Consider the following 13,909-nt stretch of genomic DNA (forward strand, 5'->3'; position numbering starts at 1 on the left):
AATCTGGGCTGTGGTTAAGCAGTTTTTTCCAGCCAACGAAAAGGCTGGTGTCTTCATCCAGGCACAATCACAGACACTTGGCAATGACAGTCAATTGGTATTACAGGAGCTGCAGGGACAGATCACTTTGAATTATAGAAAGCACCAGTGGGGAAGAAACTAGCATGGAACCTTCTCCATCAGACTCCATGGCACCTTTCCTCACAGCAGCAGAGCATTAAGGCACTCAGGTTTACAGGATAAGCAGTGACAACCTCTCACTGGTCTGAATAACACTCCAGAATGTGACGATGAGTCTGTATGGACTGGATATACCTCATTATAGCCTATCATCATCATCATCATCAACATCTTAAAATAAAACGTATGAGTGTGCTGATTAATAAAGAGTTTTCTGAAACAAACAAACCCCCAAATATTTGTGATGGAACTTGAATTGAAATCTCACATCCCAGTCCCACGTAATCCTCTTTCTGCTGTTTTGTACAAGAGCACAAAATATCATGCTAACAGATATTTTATTGGTTCCACAATTCCCTGGTGCCTTAACTGCTGAACAAAGAGGATTTTGCTCCCTATAAAAGAAAAGGTTTCAGAGTAGCAGCCGTGTTAGTCTGTATTCGCAAAAAGAAAAGGAGGACTTGTGGCACCTTAGAGGCTAATAAATTTATTTGAGCATAAGCTTTCGTGAGCTACAGCTCACTTCATCGGATGCATTCAGTGGAAAATACAGTGGGGAGATTTATATACACACACACAGAGAACATGAAACAATAGGTTTTATCATACACACTGTAAGGAGAGTGATCACTTAAGATGAGCCATCACCAGCGGGGGGGGGGGGGAGGGAGGAGGAAAACCTTTCATGGTGACAAGCAAGGTGGGCCATTTCCAGCAGTTAACAAGAACATCTGAGGAACAGTGGGGGGTGAGGTGAGGGGGAGAAATAACATGGGGAAATAGTTTTCCTTTGTGTAATGACTCATCCACTCCCAGTCTCTATTCAAGCCTAAGTTAATTGTATCCAGTTTGCAAATTAATTCCAATTCAGCAGTCTCCACACAAGAGATCCACTTCCTGGACACTATGGTGCTGATAAGCGATGGTCACATAAACACCACCCTATATCGGAAACCTACTGACACTATTCCTACCTACATGCCTCTAGCTTTCATCTAGATCACACCACAAGATCCATTGTCTACAGCCAAGCTCTACGATATAACCGCATTTGCTCCAACCCCTCAGACAGAGACAAACACCTACAAGATCTCTATCATGCATTCTTACAACTACAATACCCACCTGCTGAAGTGAAGAAACAGATTGACAGAGCCAGAAGAGTCCCAGAAGTCACCTACTACAGGACAGGCCCAACAAAGAAAATAACAGAATGCCACTAGCCATCACCTTCAGCCCCCAACTAAAACCTCTCCAACACATCATCAAGGATCTACAACCTATCCTGAAGGACGACCCATCACTCTCACAGATCTTGAGAGACAGGCCAGTCCTTGCTTACAGAAAGTCTCCCAACCTGAAGCAAATACTCACCAGCAACCACATACCACACAACAGAACCACTAACCCAGGAACCTATCCTTGCATCAAAGCCCGTTGCCAACTGTGTCCACATATCTATTCAGGGGACACCATCATAGGGCCTAATCACATCTGCCACACTATCAGAGGCTCATTCACCTGCGCATCTACCAGTGTGATATATGCCATCATGTGCCAACAATGCCCCTCTGCCATATACATTGGTCAAACTGGACAGTCTACGTAAAAGACTAAATGGACACAAATCAGACATCAAGAATTATAACATTCAAAAACCAGTCGGAGAACACTTCAATCTCTCCCGTCACTCGATTACAGACCTGAGGGTGGCTATCCTCAACAAAAAAACTTCAAAAACAGATTCCAACGAGAGACTGCTGAATTGGAATTAATTTGCAAACTGGATACAATTAACTTAGGCTTGAATAGAGACTGGGAGTGGATGAGTCATTACACAAAGTAAAACTATTTCCCCATGTTATTTCTCCCCCACCCCCTACTGTTCCTCAGATGTTCTTGTTAACTGCTGGAAATGGCCCACCTTGCTTGTCACCATGAAAGGTTTTCCTCCTCCCTCCCCCCCCCCCCCCCGCTGGTGATGGCTCATCTTAAGTGATCACTCTCCTTATAGTGTGTATGATAAAACCCATTGTTTCATGTTCTCTGTGTGTATATAAATCTTCCCACTATATTTTCCACCGAATGCATCCAATGAAGTGAGCTGTAGCTCACGAAAGCTTATGCTCAAATAAATTTGTTAGTCTCCAAGATGCCACAAGTACTCCTTTTCTTTTTATAAAGGAAAAGATGTCAGACAGTCACATTGTGTGCACTGGTGTTACAACAGTACACACCAAACTGCAATGTTTAAAAGATGAAACTCCCAGAGTGATCTAGTCTCCCTTCTGTTATTGCTTTCCCCCGTCTTACTCTATCTAAACCTGAGAGTTCTTTAAAAGTCCTTTCAAGTTATAATAGTTCTAACAAAGTAAATGCAAACATGGTGGTTTATGAACTGTAGCTAAGCTACTTCCCATTGCGACAAATGACTCTTGATAGTGTGCCTTGTTCGAAGAAACTGTTTCCGTGCAGACATTGTCTATTGTGATTTTCTGTTGATTTGTGTTAGAAATTTAAATGTATGAAGTCTTAAAGCCAATTAACTTATACCAATACTATATATTTCCAGGGTGAAAAAGGCATAGAAGGCCCAGCAGGTCCAACTGGAATAGCAGGAGAATCAGTCAAAGGTGATAAGGTGCAGTAAATAAGATTTTTTTTAAATCACATCTGTATGATTTATAGTTAAATAATGATTATTTAATCCTTTGTGATCTAGAAATAAATATGTAAATATCTTATGTTGGATATGGACTGAACTATTCTATACTATTCTAATACTATGACCATGCCCCTGGTTAAGACTATTGATTGATGAAACATTGGGCTCAGTCCTCAGCTGCAGCCACGCTGTGCTCTGTGCAGTTGGGAGTGAGGGGGAAGAAGTTGACAAAAGGTGACTTTACCCCACATTTAAGCTTCCAAATCCTGGGGCGGGGCAGCTTCTGGTGCTATTCAGGGCACCTTTCCATCATAGCATGCAAGGGGCATTTCTGTCCGTCAGAGTCCCTTGCTTTGACCATGCCCCCAACCTCTGTGCAAGGAATTAGAATGGAAAGTTTGCATTGCCAGTCCTGTGTCACTTGGGAATCTCCAGTAAACTGGGTAAGATGCTTTACTGCCCCATTGCAATGCAAATGGACCATATTCATCATTTTCCAAAATGTGTGTTGAAAATGAGGTCATCTACCAGCACTCAATGGGTTTCACCCTTTCAAAAACAAGGCCACCTTTTAGGCATCCAAATGTGTATTGAAGAGCCTCTCTAAGTTCTCTATTTGGAAAATGGCCTCAGAATCTGGTGTATGGTATTAATTAGCCTGCAAACACTGAATTCATCTCCAACTGCTAGCTAAATAAATTCAGCCAAAATCCAGACAATACATTCTCTTAATTCCTGAGAGATCTCAGTGAGACACATTGAAATCACATTGTGGCTACATTACCACCACATGCCATAGTTTGTCATGGTGCTCTACATAATATACTTTCCCAACACTCAGAATTAACTGTTTTTACATGCTAGATTGTAGAATTTATCAGAAGTTCTGATTAGAAGACAATGTGGAACCACCCTACCTCAGTGGGAGATGAGAGAAGGATTGTACCTCTGGGAGCCATAATTTCTCCCCAAGCACCCCACTGCTTAGGGGGAGTGTGCAGCAGTCCACATTATCTTTTAGGATATCCCACCTCCTCCCTGCCTCTTCAAGGCAATGTGTTTCCCAAGCATAAGAACTACAATTGTCCCTGGCCTTTGTGCAGGGGAAAGTTTCTTGCATCTTTCCTCCTACCTCATGTCCACTCAAATGCCAGGATAATATGTTCCTATGTCTGACATTTCCCATGCAGAGCACTGAAAGTATTGTAAAGTGCACATATCAGTGAGGTTTCTCTTGTTTGCAAGTTGCAGGGCAGAGTGTTATATTGTAAACTTGGTTCAGTAGTAACAAATGCATATAATAGGAACTGCAAAAATAGTTTCAGGTATTTTAAAATATAGTTGAAAGGCAATTTCTAGCTTGGCTGCTGAAAACACCATCATAGACTTTAGTTGTCTGTGACATACTGCAGAGGTCTTCTTTCTAGGATGTATATTTCAGTCTGCTGTTTTCTAATTCCAATCCCTTGTGGGTTGGGTGAATGCAAGTTTCAGAAAACTTCTCACTGTATGCATTGCTATGTGAATTACTCTTATTCTTTATTGGAACAGAATTTTGTTAACTAAACTTTGTTATTTGAGTTGGTGGAAGAGTTATGTTTTCATTTGCTTTGTTTTCCTTAAAGCTGAAGTCTGTGAATTATTCAGACACATTTTCTGAGTGACTTCATGTTCCAAAGATTGGTGTTAGTATATATATTTTGTTATTAACACTGAATTAAACATAACCAGAACAGCTCTTTGGAAAAATAATGGCAAAGCTAGCCCAAATATTCTGTATCCCATTACCTCTCTTCATGGGTTTTTCTTTTGGATGTTTTGCAAGTTAATCTACATGGTAGAATGTGAGGAAACCATTTCAGACCTAAAAATGATGATGATATAAATCACAGTGATTTACAAGTTGCAAGGGTTTCTCCATGCAGGGAGAACGGGGCCCTGAAGGACCACAAGGACCTATTGGACAACCTGGAATCGGCAGTCAAGGAATCCAGGTAAATTTGATATTAAGTTTAGTTAAGAAATACATTCAGTTGAATGCCTAGTTTTGGCATAATATACTCTTATTATTAGATGACAGGACCCCAAACTAAAACCCTATTAGCTTTGTTTAAGTAAATGGCTGTGTCATTGATTTCAATAGGAAAAGGGTCAGGCCCAGTCCTAAACTTTGGAGATGTAGCAAAATTTAGATCCAGATCTAGATTTCATACTTGGCCTAATCTCTAATTTTTAATGCCTAGAGATTCAAAAAACACCACTGTGGTTTGTACCTTAAAAATACCAGACGGGCCCAATCCAAAGCTCATTGACATCAATGGAAAGACTTTGATTTCAATTGTCTTGAGGTCAAGCCAATAGAAAAATGAATTATCTGGACCAATCCATGCAATAATTTGCACAGCAGACTTCCTAAGATCTCCACATGGGATGATGCAGTAGGGAAGATTTTTATAGGGTGCGTGCTCAGCGCCTCTGAAATTCTGATCATTTAAGAGGCCTCACAATGGACACTCAAACTGATGCATCTAAGTGATGAGTCCCTTTTGAAAGTGTAGCCCTATCCTCTCAGAGGCCACAGCATAACTTCCCACTGCACAGGGTTAGGCTGAGGAGACAAAAATCCTCACCTTGGCTTTCCCCACCACTACCCAGGGCAATCCCTGAATTTGGGGTAATTCAGTGAAATCCACGTGTGTGTGGCTGAGGGAAAATTGAGTAAGGAACTCCTGATTTGGCCCTAGAACAGCCAGCCAGTTAGGTTTCTTTCCTTGGGAAGATAATAAATTCATTTTATTAATCTGACAAATGAACCCATGGAAGTGTAGTTTTCATTAACTTCTTCCTTTTTTTTTTTTTAAGGGTATCCAAGGTCCTAAAGGTATACCTGGGCCAAAAGGGTCTCGAGGCATGGGTGTGCAGGGTCCAAAGGTAACTTTCAAGAGAATCGCAATTAAAAAAAATTATTGGCCACCTTGAGGGACAAGGAATATATCTAACCAAAGTCAGACATCCCAGTGCTTTTAATATTTCATTGTGGGAACATTGGAAAGAAATCAGAGCTGTACATTTTTAGACCACAATCCATATTTGGTCTTCGTAGGAAAACTCCCATGATAGTTGCTGAGTGGGTGGAATAAGCACTGAATGTTTGGAGATGGCTCTCAAGTACTCAAACAGTTTTCTACTGTGGAAGAACACACCTCATAAAAGGCAACACTGGCTACCAGTATTTAATAGTATATGAAGTAGAAATGTAGAGATTTCCGACTGATATATTTGAAAGATTCTGAAGAGGAAAGCCACTCCATTTTAACAGCCTCCATTGCTGGACCTCACCATTGCATTGTTTCAGGCTAGCAGTTCTTTACTGTTTAAACAAATACAAATTTTCTTCATCAACCATGGATTCAAGTAATATTTCTTTCATTTTGATTAATTGTGTGTTGGTTTTGTGGCATATAGCCACTGTATGTAAATGTCATACTCTACTGAGAAATTCTAAACTAATGGCTTTCCCACTGTGAACTCTGGTGATTTGCAGAGAATTTGCTGGCCACATGATGCTGGCTTTTATTCTTCTTTCTGTCTGATTCTCCAGCCCTCCATCCTCATCATGGGAAAAGAGTTTGGAGGTCTGTAGCATTAGATGAAAACACGAAGGGAGAAAAAAAGTCAGCCTAGCTACATTACAAGGTGACATTGCTACATAAGTGGAAGAAAAATATGTGAAACAGGAGCCACCCTCATAACCAGAGCCACTAGCAGGACTGATACTTCAGGAGAGGAATGTTCAGGGGCAAAGCAACAAGGCAGGATAGCAAGAGAAATGGCAGGAACAGATGAAATAAAAAGCAAAAGTAGACATTGTGATTAACTTCTTCTATAAGAGGACAGAATGCTTATTTTATTGAAAGCAGCCTGTTAAATACTTTCTGGACATTATTTTTGCATGTAAGCAATTGCTATAGTTGCCATAGGGATGTTGTGTGGTTGGGCATGGGAGAACAGATGATCAAGAGATATGGTATCTATTAATACCATAAAAAGCTCAAGGCTAGTGCTGGTCAGAAAATGGAATTTCTGATCCTCGGGATAATTCTGCCATTTCAAAATTTAGTTTTTGTTCTAAATCAGAATGAAAAGTCAAAATATCAAAATTTCCAGCGGAACAATTTCCTCCCCCCCTGCCCCAATTGATCTGGAACTATCAAGACATTTTTGTTTCACTATGTCAAAATATTTCATTTCAATGTAAATATTTATATATTAATATAAAAGTCAAAACAAAATATTTCACCATCAAAATAAAACTAGAAAGTCAAAATGATTCACTGACTTTTTTCCATTGAAAACTTCATCGAAATAGATATGTTCCTGCAAAACAGTTCAGCTGACACAATTGCATTTTCTGATGGAAGACTGTTTTGTCATCAGTTTTCAACGAGCTCTACCTGAGAATCTCTGTTCTAAACCTTCAATAATCTGTGCTGCTATACAAATAAATAAAGTTAAGATCTGTACTCATTGCTAAACACAAATAATTTTTCATTACTAGGGAAAAGAAGGTGAATTGGGACAAAAGGGAGATCCAGGACCACCAGGAGTTGGAGTACCGGGACCAAAAGTGAGCCTATTTTTTAAAAAAAATTGTGCCCAGTTTTCTGCAAAAATATCTGATAACTTTTAGTGAGAAGTTGGTTATGTCCATGGACTTCAGTGACAAAGTCTCCACAGAGAAGTGAGTTTCAACGGTTTAAAATTCATAGTTTCAGCCATTATTCACCCTTCTAAATAAGTCACGTTTTAAGTGATGGCATGATGCTAGCAAACGGGAGAGCAATGATCATGCTAATGAGGACTGAATAATATAGAAGAGTGATGAGCTGGGAGGAGCAAACAGAGCTCTCATAGAAGGTACTGCCTACGCAACTTTTATATCACTCCTGATACACACCCATCCCTAGGCTGACTTGCCATGCCTTCACTCTCTCTCTCCTCCTTTATGTCCCTTCTCAATCCCACTTCAAAGAGGTTTGCAAATTAGTCATATATATAAACAAAGAAGCAAAACCCTGTGTAACTTTTGTATTACTCACCCAGCTAACTGCATGAGTGCTCCCAACTCTTCCCCATGTCTGGCTCTCCTCCTAAAGTCCAGTCATCAGTTTTTATATCCCAGTCTCTTTAAGGCTAGCGAGGAAAGTCTCCAGACCAGCACTACCTGTCCCAGGGTTTACTGGGATAGAGTCATAGCTGTGGGACAAGGAATGCAGTTTGTGTGGGAGAGGAAGTGGTTTCTGGGAGGCAGTTGGGAATGTGAGAAGAAACTCCACACTTAACCTCTGCTCAGAGCAGAGTTGCAGCCCCCGCAGTGTGGGGCTCCACCCCAGCAGAGCTATCACAAGTTAGACCATAGATGGTGGTAGGGCAGGCAAGGCTGCAATTACATTCAGGGAAGATGAAGATAAGATGTCCGCTCTCTGCAGGGTGCTTGTCTAACACCGACAGACCCTGGTTGTCAGTGGGCAGGATCGAACTTGGGATCTCTGGAGCTATGTGCATGAGCCTCTACCGCATGAGCTAAAAGCCAACAGCCTGTTAGCTCAGGCTGTAGAGCAGACTCATTTTATCTCTGTCTAAGTGGTCTCAGTGCCACTAGATGGGACAGACCACCACACTCAGAAGGTGTGTGGGTTACATTTGCAGCAGAACAGAAGTGACCCCTCCCTGCTGTGCTGAGTCCTGGGAGAGCAGGTGGCATTATCCTCCTCCTACTGCACCCAAAGGCCTGGGGAGAATGTGGCATGAACCCTCTCCCCCCCACCGTCTGATTCCTGAAGAAAAGTTCCGTGTAAACTCAAAAGCGCGTCTCTCTTACCAACAGAAGTTGGACCAATAAAAGATATTACCTCACCTTGTCTCTCTAAAATACATCCTAGAATACTTAAGGAACTGATTGAAGAGATCTCTGAGCCATTAGCTATGCAATATACCTATAAATAACCACAGAAGCACGCCCTTATGTTACATGCTAGCCATGCCATGTGAATACTAGTTTGTTAAATCTAGAGATACTTAAATTTGACAGAGGTGTGGTGTTTTTAAAAAAGAAATGTAAAATGCATTAGTTGGGTTTCTTGATTGGAATAATCAGCAAATCCTATTGAAGTATAGTATTAAGTAGGAAGAGTCTATTTTTGGACAGAAATATTGCCCGTTAACCAGTATTGTACCAGAATGTAACTCCCTCAGTGTATAAAGTGCATGAGCTTACTAAGCTTTTGGGAAATAAATATTTATCACCTTTTAAGGGAGATCCAGGAACACCAGGAATCCCAGGAGAATCGGGAATGAGAGGACTAACTGGAAACAATGGGAAAAAGGTAAACCTGTATTTTTGTTTTCTGGATGTGAAAGCTTTAGGCTATATAGGATGATCAAATTCAGACCTCATTGCAAATTGAATCCCTCTGCTCCCAGGAGGGCAGCTACACAATGGAGAGATGTTCCTCCTGGGGGAAGGTTGGCACCAGTACCTGCCCTTTCCTAAGGGGTCTGCTGAGGTAAGACAGTTTTAAATCTGGATAGGTTTCCATAGAGCCCCACTGGCAAAGAGGCACTGGGCATTGAAACTGCAACTGTTCTAGCTGACCTCGCAAGGATGGCCACCTGTCCAGGTTTTCCCCGGATCATCCCCTTTTTTGTTGTAGCTGTCCCAGGAGCTCTGTCAAGGTGCTCAGTACACAATTCCAGCTGTCCAGTCTTATGGATTCAGGATCATCTCAGATTTCCCACTTTTTTTGTACCTTAGAGGTGGCAACCCTAGACCTGGTCCTGTCCATTTTGTGGATTGTGTTGGTCAGCTCTGGATTTCTGTTCTCACCCCCACTCACTACATACCCTCCATCAGAGTGATGTAGCAGACATCTTGTATCATTGAACCCCTCTTCCCCTCAGATTTTCTGCCACTGGAGGATTAGTGTGGCCTTCAGTATCTAGCTTACTTTGTAAGATCTAGTTCAGTCTGTCAGTCTGGGTCAGTAAACCAAACAAAAGCAAGAGTACAAGTCCACTTTTCACTTCATACAACTTCTTTCTAGTGCCAGACTAAAGGCTGCGGTATTGAATCTTTCTAGGTGGATGGAAAGCAGGGATGAGGTTTTGCAACTTAAAGTTAAATTATTTCACATTCATAAAAAATTGAAGTCAGTGAAAATCCACTCACCCCCCAAAAAGAAAGGTCATTGAGTTTATTAAAACTGTAGAAAGCAAAAGTTGCTAAGGGGCTTATTTTAGTGATGGCCTTTGTATCTTCAGAAAAAAATGCATTCACAGTTACACCTTCTTCATAGTTTCCACATTCTTTTCAAGCACAAATATTAGCAATTGGACATCTATCACATTCATTATAAGTGCAAGTAGGTAACTAGTCTAACTAGCTTTTGCACCTGCAGTGTATTATGGACACAAAGAATTACAATTATTTGCAGACACAAGACTGGCTCATACAAATGGAGTCCAGGTTGAGGCCAAACTTAAAGTCATGTCTTATAATTGTACTTTAAATCAAATGTTCTAATCAGAGGCAGATTTTTCAAGAGCTGGCAGACTATACACACCAACTTAAGCTATTTAACACTTTTTTCTGTTTGTGAATTACTTACTTACAGTCATGTTTATTTACTAATTTGTTCTTATTCAAAAGAATTGGATGAAGGATTTTCCTGAATGCCTTTCAGTCTATAGATTGTTTATTACCTATTTGCCAGACCTGTTGCTTCAAGTATTTGCTAAATGGCATTGTTTCTGCTTCCAAATTGCATAGCTCACAATCTATCCCACAAAGAGTTTTTGAGACAGCTATGCAAGCACTTCTGGTACTTCCCTTATGACTATATGTGCAGAGAGTATCTTTCTACAACAATTCTTGCAAGCAAAAACTCACTCCTACAAGTATTTATGGAAATAAATAAAAACAGTTGCTAGCATTTGTTTGTTTCCTGACCAACTCTTTTCTCTTATCTTCTGTTTGGTTAAAATTTCCTTTTTGGTAAAGTTCTGATCAGAATTGGTCACATATAGCATAAAAATGAATTTGTAGCTTTTATTAGACCATTTTCAGATTCTCTTTTGCAATATTTGTCCAATTGTGAATGGATGAATCTCAAAAGCAAATCAAGCTCTGATCCTGCAACTGATTCTGTGTGGGCAGTCATCTATGCCTGCATAGAGCTCTGCTGATTTCAATGGCATTCTGCATAGGAACAAGGGGCTGCCTGCGGAGACTCTCTTGCAGCTTTTGGGACCTAAAAGTCTGGATACTAACTCCAAACTGTTTGGTCTTTAAACAAGCTGAAAAATCTCAAGGTTGGCTTATTTTTTGAGACTGTCAAGCTGGACTGTTTCTGCTACACTGGATATAATTGAGAGAACAAACTTTTTTTGGTATGTTGGGAACTTGACCTTGCCCAATCCAGGAAAAGCGTAGTGATCCAACCCAGTTCTCAGAATGTTAATAATCAGGATTTTGATTCTGTAGCATACACATCAATGTGAGGATTAATAAACTGATATAATTTTCATTAGGGGGAACAAGGAGTGCCTGGCTTAAGAGGCCTGGAGGGACCACCTGGGAAAGGAGATGTTGGCCAAAAGGTATGAATTATTAATATCCATCTTTGAGAAACATAACAAGGGTAAATGTTCGTGTTTAAACACAGTTCAATGGCTGGTATAATTTTAATTTGTTGCGGTCTTCTTAAATAATAGCTTCACCAGTTTAAATGTTTGATCAATAGAACCTGAGAGTGCTCAGCATGAGTATGTGGCAGAATGAAATACAAGTACTAAAATTAAAGTTCAAAAATGGTAATTGAAGTCAGTGGGACATAAATGTGCTCAGCTCCTTGGGGTCGGGGGTGGAAATCAGGCTACTTTTTAGTGCCTAAAGATGGCTTTAGGAACCTAGAAGGATATATTCAAAAGGCACTCATGAGAGTTAGATATCTAAATACTTTTGAATTTTTCTCCCTAACTTTAGGCACCCAGGATTTTTTTTAAACTATCAAGTGTAAAATCTTTGTAGTAATTTATGAACTAAATCATTATATTTGGATCAGGGTGACCAAGGGGAAAAAGGATCCCAAGGGGATGCTGGTGCTACAGGATTACAAGGGTCTCCAGGACCAAAAGTAGGTTTGTTCCTTCCTATGCTCCTTTTTCTACACTATACAAACACCTCTGGAATTTTTATGATGTGAATTTATTGACAACTCTGAAGCTTTGAGTTTATGTTAAGCTGGCAAAACAGAAAAGTATATTTTCATCCTGAGCACTGAATGAGGCAGGGGTTCTGTGGAGAAATAGTATGTGATTATGTAATTCAACACTATCATTAAGGGGTCAAATTAATGTTGCAAAGGCACTGTTAATTCAGGCATTTCCTAAGGTTGGGGTGCTTAATTTTGCAACCTTAACATTCTTTTGATGTAGTTTAATGTTATATGCCCTGCACACTGAAGCCATCCAGATCACACACACATATAGTAAAATAGCTCTGTTAGCTGAGCAAAGAAACAAACAACCACCACCATTCATTTTTTTTTCAAATAACTTGTTCAATCAGTGCTCATTTCAGACTTGAAGTTCAGTCTGTGTTCCTCAAGAGGTTTGTTAGGTTTGCAAATTTGAGGAAAAATAGATTGATTTATGTTTTTTCACCAAATATTACCCATTTGATCTGAAATATTTTGACTATTTTATACTAAGGGTTGAACAATAAATAAATTAGTACATTACACAGGAAGTATTTACTTTATACTTATTTTAAATTGTTTTATTGTAGGGTGAGCCCGGAAATAAAGGCGCAGTTGGTAACCCTGGACCATCCATTCGTGGACTGCCTGGACCAAAGGTAGATTATCTGAGATTTGTCTGCTGGAGCCAAGATATTGAACGTATTGCATTCAGTAACACTTATACCTCTCTATTCAAGTTAATTGAACTAAAGTTGCAATGAAATAAAAGGCAGACCTAGCCCAGTTAGTTTAATACAGATGTATGCCGGTCTCCTGTTGTACTGTGGTTTTTCATAGAAGAGAATAACTATTTTGTCATTTCATTGAAGGTAAATTTTGTCAGAATGACCCAGAATGGCCTGTAAAAGCTGAGATTTCACATGTATACTGAAAAAGCTAAAAGATTTATTTTCAGCCTTTTGTAATAGAATGCCACCCACCATCTCAGCAGGGGAGGAGGATGTTTGATTAGCCCATCAGAGAAAAAAACCTCTGAGATTCTGGGAGGAGGGGTGGAAGGGAGGAATAGGCTTGGCTGCTCAGGGGCCTTACAGACTTTCCCCTTCCTACCCCAAAACTCACACTGAGATGTGCCTGGCCAGAGAGGGGCAAGAGATTCTCTACCTCTCTCTGCTACCATTGGGTAGGCTGTGGGACAAGGGAAAAAAGGAGAGTAGATTGTCTTAACTCCTCTCTTCCTGTACATTAAGCCCTCAGAGCATGCAGCAGCCATTTTTCTTTCATTGCTGCCCTGCCTGATAATGGAGGTATCATTTGAACTTTCCAAGATGCTGTGGGTGTGTCCGATTGCCAGTCTGAGATCAGGAAGGAATTTTTCCTTTGGGGCAAGAAAAGTGTCATGTGATCTGAGTTTTTATGCCTTCTTTGCAGCATTCTGGAGGCCTAGTTGTAGGTTATTAGGAAATAAAGGCAGAAACTAAAAGTTAAGTTTACAAGTAATTTCATTGCAGTTTGGGGGCAGTCGCCAGGTGAGAAGCTCAAAGGGGTAGTTCCCAAAGGTAAACATAAGTGACACACCCAGAAGATGGTTGGTGAACCCTATTATCCTGGAAGAAGAAGAAGAGTAGCTCTCTCAGACTCTCTTCTTCATGTACCCTCACTCCCCTCATGGTCGGGGGGAAGGCAGAGGATTCAGAGGTGGGGTGAATTCTAGGGTCTGGTCTGAAGGGGACCAACCCTGAATAATTATTTTATATTGAGGTCATTTAATATCACACTGGAACCAAAAAATTGGCTGTTATTA

At 40.4% G+C, this 13,909-nt stretch overlaps 1 protein-coding gene across 2 annotated transcripts in view; it reads left to right on the top strand.

Annotated features, from left to right (window-relative positions):
• COL28A1 (collagen type XXVIII alpha 1 chain) overlaps positions 1–13,909 on the top strand; it is a 143,875-nt gene that overhangs the window by 63,516 nt on the left and 66,450 nt on the right. For both annotated transcript variants that reach the window (XM_038390002.2, XM_038390001.2), the window contains exons 15-22: positions 2,753–2,821; positions 4,771–4,839; positions 5,708–5,776; positions 7,404–7,472; positions 9,160–9,231; positions 11,435–11,503; positions 11,968–12,039; positions 12,693–12,761. In XM_038390002.2, coding sequence (XP_038245930.1) covers positions 2,753–2,821; positions 4,771–4,839; positions 5,708–5,776; positions 7,404–7,472; positions 9,160–9,231; positions 11,435–11,503; positions 11,968–12,039; positions 12,693–12,761 — 558 coding nt within the window. The remainder of the gene's footprint in view (positions 1–2,752; positions 2,822–4,770; positions 4,840–5,707; positions 5,777–7,403; positions 7,473–9,159; positions 9,232–11,434; positions 11,504–11,967; positions 12,040–12,692; positions 12,762–13,909) is intronic.

The sequence above is a fragment of the Dermochelys coriacea genome, chromosome 2, assembly GCF_009764565.3.
Source record: "Dermochelys coriacea isolate rDerCor1 chromosome 2, rDerCor1.pri.v4, whole genome shotgun sequence".
NCBI lineage: Eukaryota > Metazoa > Chordata > Testudines > Dermochelyidae > Dermochelys > Dermochelys coriacea.